Genomic DNA, 18,920 nt, shown 5'->3' with positions numbered 1-18,920 from the left:
GGCTAGTGATTACCGCCAAGGTTGACAACACTTCCGCTCCTCGAAGGACGAAACCCGAAGATTCACGAAGCACGAACAATGGTATTTGCACGTAGAATGCTCGTGAGCGCTCACGAGGAGAATTTCCACTATCTGCTCGCCGTGGCCAGGGCTGGTTTAAACAATTATGATCTAACATAACTCATCGACTTGGTATCGATAGATATCGATTTTACAAAACTATTAATTGTATGGGAATAATTTAGTGTAATCTATTCGAGTCTACTGTTTGTTCACGTATAATATAGATTACTATCACCCAATCTGTGGTCCGCGGACCTTTAGGGACGCGATGAATTAGAAGAAGTTGAGTTGAGTTGATTGTGAGTTTAACGTCCTTTTTCAGAAGCGAGGCTACATGAGACGGGACCTACTGATTAACGTAGAATCCGAACCACATGAGCTCCCGCTGGGAATCGAATCCGGATCTCCTACGCCAAAGGCGCGTACGCTAACCGCTTAGCTACAAAGGAACTCAAATTAGAAGAAAGTTCACGGAACATTTTATTTTCATTATACTATTTGTTATCATGATTGTAATTAGGACGAGAACTTCGTGATTTTTTTTTCTAGCATTAACCACAATATTAGATTTGAGGCAACTCGTCCTTAAACTCTAATTTTAAAAATCATTTTTGATTTCATGGTAAACCGCGAAGAATTATAAGTTGCTGCAGGAGATACGCGATACCAGAGAAAACTTGGGAAACGCTGATATAAATGATAATGAAATGAGACCATATTAAGGAGAACATAGTTAGGTAGAAGCAAATTATTAGTAAACTCAGCGATATCGGTATGTCAACTCACAAGGGAACCTTCCGAAAATGATAGTTGCAGTGAAAGATGTGACCTATGCCAATTGAAAGAGCTGTAACAGAGATGAGCATTCCCAAAAAATTAGTTGCCCATAGAAACAGGTTCAAGAAATATAAAGGGTGGAAGTTCGGGAAATAGCAAGGCTGGACAAGGGGGAAAAGTGCAAATTCCACAAAAAAAAGGGGGGGCACGGCAAAATACAATGCTGACAAGTGATGTATAGAAAGAGACTTGCCACAATAGGGAACAAATGAAGGCCACCAGTGGGGTTAACAGTGTTGCCAACTGCAATGAAAAGTACGTTTTGCAAAGAGCACTATATGAAGTGAGCGCAATATTCAGTGTCAACCTGTCATGTAGAACATAAGATATGGCGTGTATAATCAGTGGTACAATCTAACGAAAGAAAATAGAAAAAACAGAAGTACGAAAAGTATGGAAAAGACGAAGTTGGCCATAATGCGCCACATTTAATCACGAGCTGTGCATATTAGAATGAACAAAGCAAGAAAGCACCAACTATGCAGGAAACCGACGTACCTAGAGTCGAAAAGAAAAACGAGTTCCAAAGTTGGCAGCACTGGCCATGAAAATCCAGACATTTCTAATATAGTTAGGCCACTCGCTTCACAAAAAGGAAATTCCGGCAACAGGCATTAGCCTTCGCATCATTTGTACATGCTCGTCCACATTGTACGTGCAATTGTTCGATGAGACTATGGTCCAAACAGAAGATACATTTGCAGTGAGCACAGCGGAATACTGTCAATCCATCACACATGGTACAATGATCGCCTGTGAATGTCTCGAAACAGTACTCTAGAGGCGTCGGAACCTTTGGTGGTCTTTCTATCACATATCCACACCTGTAGAAAGCAAACATAATCAAAGGCTTGATCTGTTGTGTGTTGCTGTCTGCAGTACTATCACCGCCTATATGATATATCCAGAGTATCCCACCTAACTCTGCGACTGAAATAGTTTCAAAGCGAAAAAAATGTGACACATCGAGTTGTGCAGGAATGTACCCATGTCAGCGGGCGACAAACTTTTGTGAGACGCAAGTGCCCCCAAGTCCCCCATCATAGGGTCCCAGGGGCCAACTTAAAAATTTCAAATAGCACCATCGGTAGAGTTATATTTCTTTCGATAAATCTTGCAATATGCAACAACGCATATCAGAAATATTTACTATATGGGATTTCAAAATGGCCGCCAAAAATATCTGCTGGGTGACAAGAACAAGGTGCATTTTTGGCGGCGATTTTGAAACCCGTGCTTCATATAGCAAATGTTTTTTATAGACGGTGTTGTATCTATCCAGAGAAATATCATCCGCCCCTGTTCCCATTTGAAATGTTGCGGTTGACCCCGTTGAGCCTTATGATGGGGGCCCTGGGGGACTTGCTTCTTACAAAGTTCTCTTGGCCCTCGACATGAGTCCATTCCTGTGCAATTGGATTTGCAACATCTCTTTTCGCTTCGCAGCAATTTGAGATCACATTGTTCGATGCCTTGTAAGGACAGCATATATTTGTGGCGGCCATTTTGAAAAACATGCTTCATAGCAAATGTTTCCTATATATGTTGTTGCACATTCCATGATCAATCGAGAGAGGTACCACTCGGTCCCTGTTTCCATTTGAAAATTTGAAGTTGGCTCCTGGGGTCCTATGTTGGGGATCCTAGGGGCACTTGCTTCTCACAGACTTTTATCACCCCCTGACATTGGTACATTCCTGGACAACTGGATCCGTCACATATTTGTTCGTTTCGCAAATCTTTCAGGTCACAAAGTTTGGTGGGACACCCTGCATATTCCCACATACGACCCAACCATGACATAATATTCACTACTTCTATTATCGGTTGTTGGCTCAACCCAACCATTTCATGTTCCCCGACTTGACATTGCCTCAATCACTCTAACATTGATGCATTCCGAGTGATGCCTGTTGCCGGAATTTTCTTTTTCTGAAACGAGTGGCCTAACTATATTAGACTTGTCTGGATGTCCATGGCCAGTCTTGCCAACTTTGGAACTCGTTTTTCTTTTCGACTCTAGGTACGTCGGTTTCCTGCATATTCGGTGCTTCTTGTTTTGTTCATTCTAATATGTACAGCCCCTGATCAAATGTGGCGCATTATGGCCAACTCCGTCTTTTCCGTATTTTTCGTACTTCTGTTTTTTCTATTTTCTTTTGTTAGATTGTACCACTGATTAGACACGCCATATCTTATGTTCTACATGACAGGTTGACACTGAATATTGCGCTCACTTCATATAGTGCTCTTTGCAAAACGTACTTTTCATTGCAGTTGGCAACACTGTTAACCCCACTGGTAGCCTTCATTTGTTCCCTATTGTGGCAAGTCTCTTTCTATACATCACTTGTCAGCATTGTATTTTGCCGTGCCCCCTTTTTTTTTTTTTTTTTTTTTGTGGAATTTGCACTTTTCCCCCTTGTCCAGCCTTGCTATTTCCCGAACTTCCACCCCTTATATTTCTTGAGCCTATTGCTATGGGCAGCTAATTTTTTGGGAATGCTCATCTCTGTTATAGCTCTTTCAATTGGCATAGGCCACACCTTTCACTGCAGCTATCATTTTCGGAAGGTTCCCTTGTCAGTAGCAGAAAAAGGGATCACGATGGTTCATTTATCGAGCGCTGACTTGTGGTGCGTCCTTCATAAATCATATATGATTAAACATCATTTTCGTGTGTTTTCTCGAAGATCTTCTGTTTCCTTCCGATTTTCAATGCACCTACGCTTTCATCCCTTTGTCTAAACTACATAACTAGTAGGGATTAAATTTAAAATTGCCATGATTGGAAGTACTACTAGAATCAAATAATACCTGACCTTTAAATTTCCCGTATTTCATAAATCAATAAAATCGTTCGTGTGATTTCTTCATTGAGAGATTCAAAGTGCAAGGAAAGGTAACAAAACTCATACGAAAACTATTATATTATTTTTTTGTTACAACTGACACATGTCTCTGTCTATATATTCTTTAATATATACTATCTGTTTCAATATTATGCACTAATATGAATCATATTAGACCTTATGGGAGTACTTTGAATTTCACAGAATTCATTACATTATTTATTTTTCAGTTTAAGGTCTACCATTCTGCCCTACCAAAGGCAGGCATTCTTGTGATAACTTGGCTAATGCATAAGCCCATTCTACTACGGTAGGCAGTAGGATCCATTGTAGTCTGAAACATAAAGATTCTTCCCCTCCAGAATTCACTTATTCTTTGTAAAATCGTCGTACTCGTAAGTTTACATCAGTGAAAGTTTAGCCCAGTAGAAGATTACAGTCTCCGAACCAAAACGCTGGATTCTTCCCTTGGAAGTACAACGCCAAAGTTATCGTAGTTAATGAATGCTACAGCCCGATGCATTACATCAAAAACACAGATAGCAGATTAACAGCGCTTACTTCTTTATTTCTAATTTGTGTTAGTGGTCGTTAGTAGTATAGTTAGTAGTTGCAGAATAATCTGTCAAAGTCAAAAACAAACTTTCATTGTGCTTGCTTCAAATGATTTCCTAAGCCATTCTAGACTAGTATTACCCTAACGTATGCCCAAATAATTCCTTATAGATTAATAATATGCGTGAAAATTAGGTGTTTTCTCTTACGGGTAAAAGCACTCGTCCTGACGTACGACATAAAAATGACTATGCATAAAATCAAGTTATGCTAGGTGGCCACTAGAAGCAAAATGTTATTTAACCGAGTCTGGGAATGAGCGCAGCGGGAGAACCCGCACGTGGATGCTTTCATTGGGAGCAGACACGTCAGCAAAGGAGAGTATGCACATAAACGAGGATAGTAGAAAAATATTTGATATCGATATAAAATAATATAGGTTAGAGCACTTGTAACAGTTTCACACGGTTAGTAATTCTATATTTGAAGGGTAAGGGGAAAAAAGAAGGAATGTCACAAAACTGCATTTTTCGAGAAAACGGCGTTTTAATATTGCAAACCGCGTAAGAAGAATAGGGTTAGTTAAATATTTTGCCCATTTTATATGGACATTTCTACATCTACGCATGCATGGCATATATAGTCAAATAGAACCAAGAGTCACCAACAGATAGGGCAAAGCACCCGAAAAAGCACATACATGGACTTCCTTGTTTTTTCCCCTTACCCTTCATTTGTAAACATAAAATACAGATTCCTTAAATCGTACAGAAATACCCTATTGGAGGAAGTTTGAATGTTACACAGTCGTCCTTGATAAATATGCCTTTACTCATTTTAACCGTAGTATAGCCCTTGTAATGATTTTAAACTAGTAACATTACACTTGAAAACATTAAATGCAGGTTTCCTACATTGTGCAGATATGCTCCGGCAGTAGAAATGAATATCATAGACAATTTTCTTTCATGTGCACTCACTTATTGTAACCGTAAAACTACAATTTTTTATGACGGACTATTCTACACCAATACTGTGTATATAGCTAGGACCACGTAAAGTTAAAGAGATTAGTTACTACACATATATAATGCGTTTACAATGAGAACAAAGAATAGAAAACACAACACACATAAAATAATTCATAGGTTAAACATAAAAATTGGTTAAATCTGACTTATCTGGATTATCTTTTTCGAATTTGTTAACTCATTACTACGTAATTTGTTGCTGGAACCTGTCCGAGAATGTTATCTGGACGAAACTGCATCAAGGTCAGATCCAAGATAAAATGTGAAAAGCTCTCGATTAGGTTCCAAGAAAATTGAATTGCATTGCACTACGTTTTCCATGTATCAGTTTCTTAAATTTGTGGAACATATAATTCAGCATATGTGTGGTGTCCAGTGTTCATCTTGTTCATCACAGAATACAGACAATACGCATCTTAACTAAAGGTATGTCTGCATTTTTATTTTTAAATGCAAATTCACTTCATATACTGTATAACAAATAGATTAACATATACTGTATAACAAATAGATTAACATATACTGTATAACAAATAGATTAACATATACTGTATAACAAATAGATTAACTCCATTTTTGCACATACAGAACATTTTAATCCCGTGATCGTTAGAACAATGTTTATGCAGTTCTAAAGATCATCTTTGTTAGGCAACACAAATTTGTAAACAAACTAATTGCTATTTGTCAATTAGACAACCACCTGCAATGAAAACAAGCAATGAGGTGCAATATGAGAAACTTGTGTTCTCTATTTACGCCGAAAAAGTCCCTTATGTAGTAAGCAAATAAATAATTCCTGGGGATGAGGGAGGAATTTCCTTCTATCAACAGAGCACCCTTATCTATAAAAAGATAAAAGTTGTCGCTGGATGTGTATAGAAGCGTATATTACAAGCTATGTGCAAGAATTTTCTTGTTAAGTACATTTCATCACCAGCTGTACGAACACTATACTACAATAAGTCCTTATGTAAATTACAAACGTAAACATTTTTAACGGTATGTTGCAGAATAAATATAATCAGATTTGATTTTCTCATGCAAAAGTACTTAATAATACCTATTTTTATGTAAAGGACAGATTTCGTGTTGTACAGTGCTACCTGTGTTTTAAATAAATGTAGATTTCAAATTATATTTGTAGTTATATATTTCTTTCAGTAACAAATTTATTTGTATGTTGGTAACGAAAATAATACTATATTTTATTTAATCTATATTGTGTATATTCAATGTTTCCTTTTTCATTGTCAAAAACCACGGATAATTTTAGAGCCATAAGTACAGTGATGTGAAAACTGCACAATACATTAAACATATAAGTATTAGCAAGGGAAAAAATATATAAAGTCAAGATGGGAAACCAATATTAAAATAAGAAGTTGCAGTTTTCAATCTCTTGTTATAGAGTGATAACGATGGAAAAAGAGTTTATTCTTGAATCCGTTTCTGCTCTATTGCAACTAACATTGCAACCAGAAATAGTAAGTTCTACTACTTCCGGTTGGAATGGAGAAATAAAGACCGAGATGGAGCCAGTTCTTTAGACATTGAATCCATATTAGAAAATTCTTCCTCGTACTTCGTACTGTTCTGATACGTATAATCAGATAGATAGATAGACGGACTCCAAGGGATCGCGGAAGAAGTACTTGGGTGGTCGGTAAGGGAGGTGGAAAAGAAAGATAAGATTAAACTCTAATAGCCGAAATATATAATATAGTACTTTAAATATTATTTTGATAGACATATCGATAAATTTCCATATTTGTCAAATACAGCAAACAATACTAAGCAAACAAAGAATCCTTTAAATTGATATTAAATAAAATGAAACAGTTGATACACTGCATATTGAAATACAATGCAAAAATGAAGGCTACTGTGAAACGTGAGCCTGATGTAATTTCTAGGCTTCACAAGCGATAAGCAGTAACTTAAAAAAGTTATATAAACCAGAAACTACTTATATAAATTACTAGGAAGGGGATGTGATAGAAGAGGTATCGTAATATGAAATAGGTATAAGAAGTCTGATTTAAGAATCTGTGTTAACCGAATTTTTCCTCTTTTTGATTTCTAGCATTTGTCCTTGTTTCTTACAATAATAAATATCTTTGTCACAGCAGTTACAATGTCTTGAACAAAGTAACGGAAATGTCAAGAAAACACGCTAGTATTCTCTTGAATTGAAAATTCAGGATTTGAAGGTACCTAATTTGATTATCCCTAGAGATGTCGTTGTGTTTTCTTGTATGTAACACTCCCAAAAGGGAATGTTGCACTGTAGGCCCTACTGTTCCTATTTCTTTATTGATATACTTTGAATAGCGTTACAATGATGAATAGCTACTCCCTTCACTCTTTAAAAGAATCAATATTTTCTTTACCTTAGTGTTTCCTTTTCATCTGCCTCCTACCGATTCTACTTCTTTTGTGTTCGTTCACCGTGAGCCTCTGTGTCCTTCCAAACTTTCTTTGTGGAAGGTTTGAGCCTCCCTTAATCCAATAGGATAGACCTGGGATTACTGAAGGCATGGACTTCTTTCTCTATTCTTCCCGTGTCTTTTCCCCCCTCTTCCCTCTCTGCTTTAGCTAATATCAAATTTCCCTCCTTTTCCCCCCTTTCCTACTCACAAGCCGTAGCCAATTGAAGAAGAATCTTCGGGGACTTTTTCCTTCATTACTAGTGTTCGCGCGGAAACCTTGTCTGTCTGTGGGATTTTTCTCCGCTCTCCCGTCTCGTACGCCCTTACTTATATAAAAAAAGAAAGTCACCACCAAGCTTTCGCTTACTGCTTTCACTGGCTTTATGCAATTTCTTTTCCGTCTAACTTTTATCGGCTTTTTTCCCTTCTTTAGTCCTCCTCTTTTTATTGGCTTTTCGTTCTTCTTCATCTTCTTTTCCGGTGTGCGCGGGTTTTCTTTCCACCCTCTGGTCTCTTAGGCGGTTCGTTTTCTTAGGATTGGACTTCTTTTTTTGCAGACTCAGAAACTCGGATGCATGACAAGAAGTTTTCTTCCCAAAATAGCGTATTGAAAATGTAGTATTTTTCTCTTCAAGAGATGTAACTATTTTTTCCCTCTGTGTTTTACTTGAAGCGATATGATAGTTTTCTCACTTCTGTCATCAGCTGTGAATTCAAAATTCTCACCAAACATTCCCTTTCTATTTTTTTTAAAATCTTTTATTATTATTATTATTTCATTAAAGTAACTAACTCTAAAAAGAGAGCAACGAGTTGAGTTGATTTAAAGTTTAATGTCCCTTTCAGCAACGAACCTATATGAGACGGGACCTACTTATTAACATGGAATCCGAACCATGTGAGTTCCCGCAGGGAATCGAACCCGAGTCTCCCACACGAACAAGAGCAAGGAATTTCAACCTTCCTAAATGATATGTATCCTCAAAATGATTGATTTTGAATTTTTGTGATCATGCAAATAGAATAATTGCCTTTAAAAAATGCATTTACATATTGAACAGTATATCTGTCTGTTGCGACGTAACACTTTTAAGATTTCATCTATATGCTGGCAGTAGATATGTGTATGTGTACCACATACACATATACATGACAATAAAACCAATTACTTTTTATACTTTTAAGTAAACACTAAAACAAATGTAAACATTAATTTCTTTACTTTTGTTGTTATACATATTAAAAGTTCTATTACAAAGGCAACCTAAAGTATGATTTTTATTTATTTATTTTTGATAATTATGCTTTACTTTTTTTTGTAAATTATACTTTCCGTAAATATTATTTCAAATACCTTATTTTGCGCTTATTTATTAATAATTTCTTCAGATGATATCACAATTTCTTCCATGTCAATAAATTAAATGTTATTTATCAATATCATAAAATGTTTTTTTGTTTGTAAAATATGAACCATATAAGTACTGCAATAACAACAAATCAGTGTCCATGAATGACAATTTATTCATCAGTGTCACTCTCAGTCTCCTTGTCTGCACCCCCCTCCTTCATAAAGAGATTGGTTTACAAGCAATGATCATTTTAAGGAGTGACCAGGGAAGAAATATTTCCCGGATCAACGAAATATTCTACCGGGGATTTGTTTCTTGTCGTGCTCAATGTGAATTCCATGTATTTTCGTAGTACTACGTTTCATCACCACTATTTTGAAATTCTCTCCCTGGGAGAACTCTATAATCACTGACGGCATGTTTTAGATGAACATCAAGATTTTCAGATAGAACCTTTGAAGAATTTAAACAGTTTTTTTTTTTTTTTTTTTTTTTTTGTGTTCAGCTGAAACAGAAGATACAATGTTCTTATTGAAAGTATGCGCATTGAGACATTGAAACAGTAAACTTTACATATTGTAATCTAGAGACATAACCAGTGGCGTATTTAGGGGATGTCTATCGGGCTCAAGCTTTCCCCCCTCCCGAAATTAATTTGTTATATGCACAACTTCATTAAAATTTGTCGGCACCCAAAAAGAAAAAAAAATGTGATTATTCACGTGTTATGCATAGCCCTCCCGAGAAACAAAATCCTAAATACGCCACTGAGCATAACTATAGTGGAGTAACGTCCCTAGCGAATTTTTATAGTATTCTCCTCTCATTTGCTTAATATTATTGATAATTGACACGTTTACTAATTTTATAAAAACTGAATTATTCTCATATCCTGGATATTAGAAATATGAACCTTTAAATCCTAATTATAAAGCTGACTAATGTTATGGTCCTCAGTTGGAGAAGTAGATTAACTCATAGATATCGTTTAGTCTTCAGCCAAAATTTCTCAGAAAATTAGCTTCTAATGTTATAAACATATTTAATTTCGATAAAATATCTCTTGAAACCTAACTGTATCATGCTCAATGGTAGAAATGCCTGTTGATATACCAAATTACTCGTAACATATAGCATATCATTAGATATGTAATATGGTACACAAGAGACTCAAAATAATGAAATTTGTAGTTTTAAGTTTTAGTTTACTGATCCTAAGCTAAAGGAGACGGATGATTAATGAAAGGATGAAAATGTGGGAGGAAATGGCAGAATCTCGAACTTCGAGAACGCTCACTAACACAATGTTTATCCACCATAAAGTTACGTGGTCCGGGACTATACCGATATAGTCCAAACGTAAACGCTCCACCACTAAATATGGTGCCCTCTAGCATTAAAATAAAAGTTCATTAGTTTTGTACGTAGTCTAGTTACATAGAACATGTACCAGGTCTCAACTACTGTATAGTTTGTTAGATGCAGTTTGAACTGTTTATCTTCATTTTCTTGTTATATTGGTCTCTTAGAAATATATTTCCTGCCAACTCTCTTTCGCTGTTGTTAATTGGTTCTTCAGGGAAAACTGCCTTTGAAGGCTATCATCTGGAATAAGTGGTGCAAATCTGTTTTAAAGCGAGAAATCCGTCCATCTATATTAGTTTTATCAGTTGGAGGTTTTCTCCAAGGATTTTCTCCAATGTTTTTCTCTCTCTATTTTCCACTCAACTCAATTTTCCCTCTTCTTTTCTTTCCTAATCCAATAGCTTGAATCGAAAGTAGAATTGAAAGGATTCACTGTTTGGAACAAGTAATATAACATTTTTCCTGAAGATCTTTTTCTCTTGGTACTTTCGCATTCTTTTTAACAGCTCACAAAATAAATTTCGGTTTCTAGTTCACTATCAATAATATGTTGTTTTGAGTTTTTTGTGTGTGTTTTATGTATTTATGTAGTACCAAGGTTACAAAAGACTAGGCCAATTATGAATAATGTTTCCGAATTGGGATCGGAGGTTTGATCTGTGCAGTTGACAGGTACACATACAATCTAAAATTACTTCTGATTACAAGCTGTTCCCCATTACCCCATCTCGTCTCCAAAAGAGCTTGACTACAGGACCAAGTTAACAGTCCCTGCCGTCACTAATATTGTAAGACAATTTTTCACCAAATTATATCTTTAACTTAAATTTTCCTTCATGGATTAAATGGCTAATGCATATGATTTGGTTATGAGTAGTGCTAGGAGCACGAAAGTTCAATGGGAGCACGAAACATAGATAAAACCTTGAATAATGATTCCATATCTGCTTTAAGTTGCAGATCCCATCTTATACAGCCATCGTGCTGAAAATAGAGTCACGACGGCATTTCAATAAATTTCCGGCTTAATACAGAAATATTTTGCCACTGACAATAAATCGTTCATGGTACACTCATGTCCAAAATTATTGACGCATGTCTATAAATATGTTGTTGACGGAATATAATTTGATAAAGAAGTTGCCCAGTATTTCTTATAATGTTAGTATGTGTATAATTGGTAAAGACATGTATGTGGCAAATTTAATGTCAAAAGAGCAGTAAATAAGAACAATAAAACAAAAATAAAACTTTCTTGTCTATTTAGCAACATTTTGTTGTACTCATTCTAATTTTCGTATTTATAATTCTTTTCCTATGAAATTTACCACAAATATACATTTCCCGATTATACACATAGTATCAGCATTAAAAGTACCTTGCAAAATCATTATCAAATTATATTCTTACAAGCAGACAGTTATAGATATGCGACAATTATTTTGAACATGAGTGTACGTAAATGACGAACTTTCGTAGGCTTGAATTCATGTTTCGTAATATTTCTCAATTATAATATATCGTTTAAGCTATAGTACTGTTATCGATTTCATAAATAGTGAGTAAATAAACAGTTTTATTGGATTCTTTTGAGTGTTTCTCATTGCCCCCTCTTTATTTATTCTGCCACCTCCAAGAAATCAGGTTGTTTACCAATCTGGTACAGTATATGAAAAGTATAGTCAGTTTTTTAGAAGCTGGTTAAAGTTGTAGGGGAAAACCTAAGCGGTCAATGAAATTTATTAAATACAACAATTGAACGCGACAACAATTGAATACAACAATTAAATACAAAAAGTTGGAGTAGTCATATTAATGCCCTCCGATAAAGAACATTTCCCCATTTTAAAAATAACTCGCCTAGAGAAATTACAGGGTTCGAAAAGATGTCCGGATAGGAAACAACGTCTGTTAACTTTCGTTCGTTAGATCAGAAATCCGGTTGCAAGCTGGATAGAACACTTCAGGATGCTGCGTCCGGTCCCCTGGGCGTAGTTTAGTAGGCACTGAACATTTTTAAGTAGCAGATTTATCTATTGTTGTTTGATTTCTCGTAACAATATTACACATACTACTTGTAATATAAATACAAAGAATAATAAAAAATATCAAGATAATAATAGGATCTGTACAAATGTTCGGCCGCATTTCATTATTCTTTTGTTTTGTATCTGGCAACGCTGGATGATTGATAGTTTTTTATAAGTGTCAATGTGGCGTGTGTGACTGCATACTGTGTAGTTGCTTATGCATAGCAATTAGTGTATTTAATTGTGTGTTTACAATATAATAAATAGTATATTGTACAACGAACTTTGTGTTCAAAATAATACAGTCCACGAACATTAAATTGGTCCTTACCGACCGGATTTTGTTCCAGTTGTGCATGTGCATGGTTTGCGAACTTGTGGCGCAGTATCTTCATTTTGTAGTGCATTGTCAAAGTGGTGCAGAATTGTAACAATGGAAGAACTCATAGGTAAAAAAACTGTCTTGAAACGTGAAGTGACAAGGTTAACACATAAAGTGAACGAGAATAAAGACAATCCTAACTTCAGTATCAATCTGTACACTGAACGTGCTACGCAATTACATGGCGATTGCACAGAGCTCATTACAAAGTTCATTTCTGTGGGTGGTGAAAGTGAGTTTGCAAAATATGACGGAGAATTTAATGAAGTGCAAAATAAGTTGGACTCTGTCTTAGAAATTTTGTACAATATGCAGTCACCTAATACTGAACAGGTAAATACATCTAATAAACAGTGCACAGATGTGAAGTTGCCCGACTTAGAACTTCCTACATTTTGTGGTAGAGTGCAGGATTGGCTATCGTTTCGTGACTTATTTGTTGCTGCTGTTCATAATAATAATCGGTTAGGAAATGCTCAGAAGTTGCAGTATTTGAAGACAGCTGTATCAGGAGAGCCTGCTATATTGTTGCAGTCTATTTCCATATCTGATGATAACTATAAAGTAGCATGGGATTTACTTAAATCAAGATATGAAGATGTAAGAGAGCTAGCAAATCATATTTTGAGCAAGTTTGTTACTCAACCAGCTGTGAAGAGTGAGTCATCAGGTGAGTTACGAAGGTTGGTTGACAATAGTGTTCAGTGTGTGTGTGAACTTAAATCCTTGGGCCTTCCAGTGGAACATTGGGATGTGATTTTAATTTACCATGTGGGTGAGAAGCTAGATAAGAACACCAGAAAACAATGGGAGCTTTCATTGAAGAAAAACGAACAACCAACTTTCGACCAGCTGAAAGAGTTCATATTACAATGTGTCAAAGCGTTAGCTGCAGTGAGTGCAAGGTCACCGGCAAACACGTCTGCTTTAAAAACAAACAAGAAAAGCAACACGTTAGTGCATCATTCAAGTCCAATTGTGTCATGTATCATGTGTAAAAATAACCACAAGCTATATAAGTGTCAAGAGTTCATAAATATGTCAGTGAATGATAGGCATAGTTTTGTGAAAAAGAATTCGCTTTGTTTCAATTGTTTGACCTTAAATTGTTCCGTGAATAAGTGTAGTGTGAAGCAGGGTTGCCACGCTTGCAACAAAAAACATCATACTTTATTGCATTTTGAAAAGAAGGATAAAGTAGATCAAGTAAATTGTTCTCATTCTATAAATCAGAAACTAATTCCTCAGGTGTTGTTGTCCACCGCTGTCATAAATATCAAAGATAATGCAAATAAGTTGATACAATTTCGTGCTCTTATCGACTGTGGTAGTGAATTATCGTTTGTAACTGAACGTTGCGTCCAGAAATTACGCATAAACAAAGAGAAAATAAACATGAGCATATCAGGTGTTACTGGTTCTAACGTTGGAAATTCTCATGCAATAGTTGATTTGTGTTTTCAGTCATTGTACAGTAATAATAATATTCATACTAAAGCAATAGTAGTCCCAAGAATCACAAGTAACTTACCCAGAGTAACTATTCAAAATATAGGTAATTGGAAAATTGTGAAACAAGTAAACTTAGCAGATCCACAGTTTAATAAAAGCAGCCCTATTGATGTGTTGTTAGGTGCTGATGTTTTCCCATTATTGTTGCTCAGTGGGAGACATGTAGGTACGAATGGAGCTCCGTCTGCCATTGAAACGGTGTTAGGTTGGGTATTCTGTGGTCAGATTAACTTAACGAATAACACATCAAGTGTTCAGTCATATTTTGTTTCTGTTGATCTCAATAAAACATTGTAAAGATTTTGGGAAGTAGAAGAGTTGCCAACTGTACAACATTTATCCGTTGAAGAGCAAACATGTGAGCAGTATTTTGCTGAAACTTACAAACGTGATGTTGATGGCAAATATATTGTAAAATTGCCTTTTAAAGAAAATGTTGAGCCTCTAGGTGTATCACGGGACACAGCAGTAAAGCGATTATGTCAGATGGAACGTAAGTTACAGAAAGATCCTGATTTATGTAAACAATATTGTGATTTCATGAAGGAGTACTTAGACTTAGGTCACATGGAAAAAATTCCTGATGTAGAACTTGATAAGCTTGTATCTGAATCTTATTATCTACCGCATCATTATGTCTTAAATGAAAGTAGTTCTACCACTAAATTGCGGGTTGTATTTGATGGTAGTGCTAAAACTAGCAATGGAATATCTCTCAATGACAACTTAATGGTAGGTCCAAAATTACAAGATGATATTATCCCATTAACATTAAGGTTCAGAACTCATCCAATTGCATTGTGTGCTGATATAGCAAAAATGTACAGACAAGTTAAGGTAGATCAAACTGATTCTGATTACCAGAGAATAGTGTGGAGAGAAACGGTTGACCAACCTATTACTGATTTTAGATTGTTAACGGTTACTTATGGAACCAGTTCGGCTCCATATCTGGCTGTAAAGTGTTTGCAACAGTTAGCTGTAGATGAAGGTCATTGTTATCCCAGAGCTGCAGAATTAGTCATGAATGATTTCTTTGTTGATAATTTAGTTTCAGGTGCAGCTGATAGTAGTGAGGCAATGGTATTGTACTCAGAATTAACAGCATTATTACACAAAGGTGGTTTCGAATTAAGAAAATGGTCTACTAACGACATGAATGTGTTAAATAGTATACCTTCTCACTTAAGAGAAACTCAATCGTTAATTTGTTTTAATGAAGATGAGAATGTAAAAGCTTTAGGTATATAGTGGAATCCATCAAGTGATTCATTTTCATTTTCTATTGTTATTCCCACTTATAAGTCAGTAATGACAAAACGAATGTTACTATCTGATATTGCAAAATTGTATGATCCGCTTGGTTGGTTATCTCCAGTATCCATTGTTGCAAAATTGTTACTACAATCATTATGGAAATTAAAAATTGAATGGGATGACGTACTTCCAAATGATATTGCTCGCTCGTGGGAAGCATATTGTCAAGAATTGCCATTGTTGAGACAGATTAAGATCAAAAGGTGTATTTCTTCTGAAAACATTGTGAAATATAATCTAATTGGGTTCTCAGATGCTAGTGAAAAGGCGTATGCTGCAGTAGCATATGTACGTTGTAGAGATACATCTGGAAATGTACAAGTATACCTGATTTCTGCAAAGACCAAAGTTGCCCCTATAAAGCAAATATCAATACCTAGGTTAGAATTGTGTGCTGCAGTATTGTTATGTAGATTAGTCAATGCGGTCATTAAGGCAATGTTAATTAAGTTTGAACAGGTTGTCTGTTACACAGATTCTACTATTGTGTTAGCATGGCTTTCTTCATGTCCGAGTAAATGGAAAACATTTGTGGCTAACCGAGTATCTGAGATTCAACAATCAATTTTTATTAAATGGGCGCACACATCGAGCAAAGACAACCCAGCTGATTGTAGTTCTCGTGGTTTGAATCCGTCACAATTAGAGTCTTATTCACTATGGTGGAATGGGCCAAAGTGGTTGATGGAATCAGAGTTACCTATTGTAAATATTAATTGCAAAAATCTAGATTCTGTTCAATGTGAGCAAAAGTCTTCAACTGTTAACATGCACATTAAGGTGGACTGTACAATAGTAGATAAATTTTCTTCATTATCTAAGTTACTTCGTGTTACTGCTTGGTGTAAAAGATTTATTAGGAAAAGTAAAAGTAAACAGGAGTTAAGATGTAGTGGACCATTGACTACAAAGGAGTTGTCAAATGCATTAATGCATTGGATAAAACAAGCTCAAGAATCTGAATATCCACTTGAGATAAAATACTTACTTATGAAAAAACCTTTGCCTTGTAATAGCAAACTATTGTGTTTAAATTCATTTCTTGATGAAAATGATGTCATGAGAGTTGGAGGTCGCTTGCAAAATGCTAGTGTAACATATGATTTCAAATATCCTATCTTACTTCCAAAACATGCTAGAATTACAAAACTTCTTGTAAAATCTGAGCATATAAAGCATCTCCATGCAGGTTCACAGTTACTTTTATCTGTTTTGCAACAAAAGTTTTGGATTATTGGTGGTCGTGACTTTGTAAGGAAAATTGTAAAAAGTTGTGTAACATGTCACAAACAATCAAGTGTAACAGCCTCTCAATTAATGGGTCAACTTCCTGTTGGTAGAGTAACACCAACTCGTCCATTTTTGCATTGCGGTTTAGATTATGCTGGTCCACTAATGTTAAAAAATATGAAAAGTCGAAATTCAAAATTGTTCAAAGGTTATGTAGCACTCTTCATTTGTTTCAGTGTCAAAGCAATCCATTTAGAATTGGTAAGTGATGCTTCAACAGAGTCATTTATTGCAGCTTTGAAACATTTTATAACTAGAAGGGGAAAACCTACTGATATTTACAGTGATTGTGGTTCAAATTTCATAGGTGCAAACAAAGAATTAAAATCCTTACTGAAACTTGTAACGAATGGTGATTCAAAAGAGTCTGTATGTAATTACCTCAGTATGCAATCTATAAATTGGCATTTTAATCCACCATCCTCTCCTCACTTTGGAGGTATATGGGAAGCTGGTGTAAAGTCTGTCAAGTACCACTTGAGACGTGTAGTTGGTAACACTGTACTCACATTTGAAGAAATGTATACAGTTTTGTGTCAGATTGAAGCCTGTTTAAATTCTAGACCATTAACTGCTCTATCTTCTGATCCTAATGACTATCAGGTATTAACCCCTGGTCATTTTTTAATTTACGATGCATTAGTAGCAATACCTGAACCAAATTTGTGTGAATTAAAAATCAATCATTTGTAACGCTGGCAATTAACTCAAAGATTGGTCCAACATTTTTGGAACCGTTGGCAAACAGAATATTTGTCTCGGCTGCAACAAAGGCCAAAATGGTGGTGTAAACATGCTAATATCAAGGTCAATGATTTAGTGTTAGTGAAGGAAGATAAGACATCTCCTCAGCATTGGAATTTAGCAAGAGTAGTTGCTGTTCATCCTGGTATAGATAATATTGTTAGAACTGTTACTATTAAAACTAGCAAAGGTATCTTCAAACGACCAATTGTAAAAATTTCTCCTCTTCCATTTAATGAAGAATAATATGTAGAATGTGTATTGTAGAGTAATGTGTAGAATAATATGTACTGTTGAAATGATATTTCAAGGTGGGCGGTATGTTCGGCCGCATTTCATTATTCTTTTGTTTTGTATCTGGCAACGCTGGATGATTGATAGTTTTTTATAAGTGTCAATGTGGCGTGTGTGACTGCATACTGTGTAGTTGCTTATGCATAGCAATTAGTGTATTTAGTTGTGTGTTTACAATATAATAAATAGTATATTGTACAACGAACTTTGTGTTCAAAATAATACAGTCCACGAACAACAAACACGAACAGCTTATAGGGGAAGCGGTGGCTCTCTTACCTCTGTTATATGGGTTTCTGAACCGATCCGCCCCAAGTAAGTTTGTGATGGACAACCAGTGTTTCTTCCAGACATGATTTTTGCGGGGCTATGTTTCCCTGAAGGAGGCCAAAATAGTACGTCTATTTAATAATAAATAGAACAGTACCGTGTGAAAATAATATTTGAACTTCCGAATATTAAGCGTACTCTCCCGAAACATTTTGTTCTAAAAGAACCGTTGTGGACAACACCGTGTCCGTGAGTTTCTCGAAGTACTCCCTTTTCTTTTCACATTATCATTCCCACAATTCTTCCATCATTATTCACATGTCTTAGTCATCCGTCTCCCTTAGCCTAAAGGGCACAGCCGTGGGATTTTGAATTTCATTCATTTCACGAACAGCTTATAATAATGAACTCAGATAATATTTGCGAATTCGAAAGCACGAACAATGGAAAAAACACTATTAAATATCCGTACGTCTTTCGTGAGGTATGAATATTCGTGACATTCTACGAGAATATGACGAATACTCAGTGGGACGATACAAGTTTTACCATAGAAACCGTTTACACCAGGTATTAAGTGTGAATATTACCATA

At 35.7% G+C, this 18,920-nt stretch overlaps 3 protein-coding genes across 3 annotated transcripts in view; all 3 read left to right on the top strand.

The window, feature by feature from the left end:
• Nucleotides 1-18,920, top strand: part of LOC145664561 (chaoptin-like) — a 408,745-nt gene that overhangs the window by 47,330 nt on the left and 342,495 nt on the right. The gene's annotated exons all lie outside the window — the stretch shown is intronic.
• LOC145665359 (uncharacterized) lies at nt 12,951-15,662 on the top strand. Its single transcript, XM_081732656.1, has 2 exons — nt 12,951-14,368; nt 14,711-15,662. The coding sequence occupies exons 1-2, from the start codon at nt 12,951-12,953 to the stop codon at nt 15,660-15,662; spliced, it is 2,370 nt and encodes a 789-aa protein (XP_081588782.1).
• On the top strand, nt 15,723-17,711 carry LOC145665358 (uncharacterized). The gene has a single exon (XM_081732655.1). The coding sequence runs from the start codon at nt 15,723-15,725 to the stop codon at nt 17,709-17,711; it is 1,989 nt and encodes a 662-aa protein (XP_081588781.1).

This window comes from Thermobia domestica, chromosome 11 (genome assembly GCF_964235325.1).
Source record: "Thermobia domestica chromosome 11, izTheDome1.hap1.1, whole genome shotgun sequence".
Classification (NCBI taxonomy): Eukaryota; Metazoa; Arthropoda; class Insecta; order Zygentoma; family Lepismatidae; genus Thermobia; species Thermobia domestica.
The sequence above is the reverse complement of the archived record's forward strand: the minus strand, read 5'-3'. Positions and strand labels throughout refer to the sequence as shown.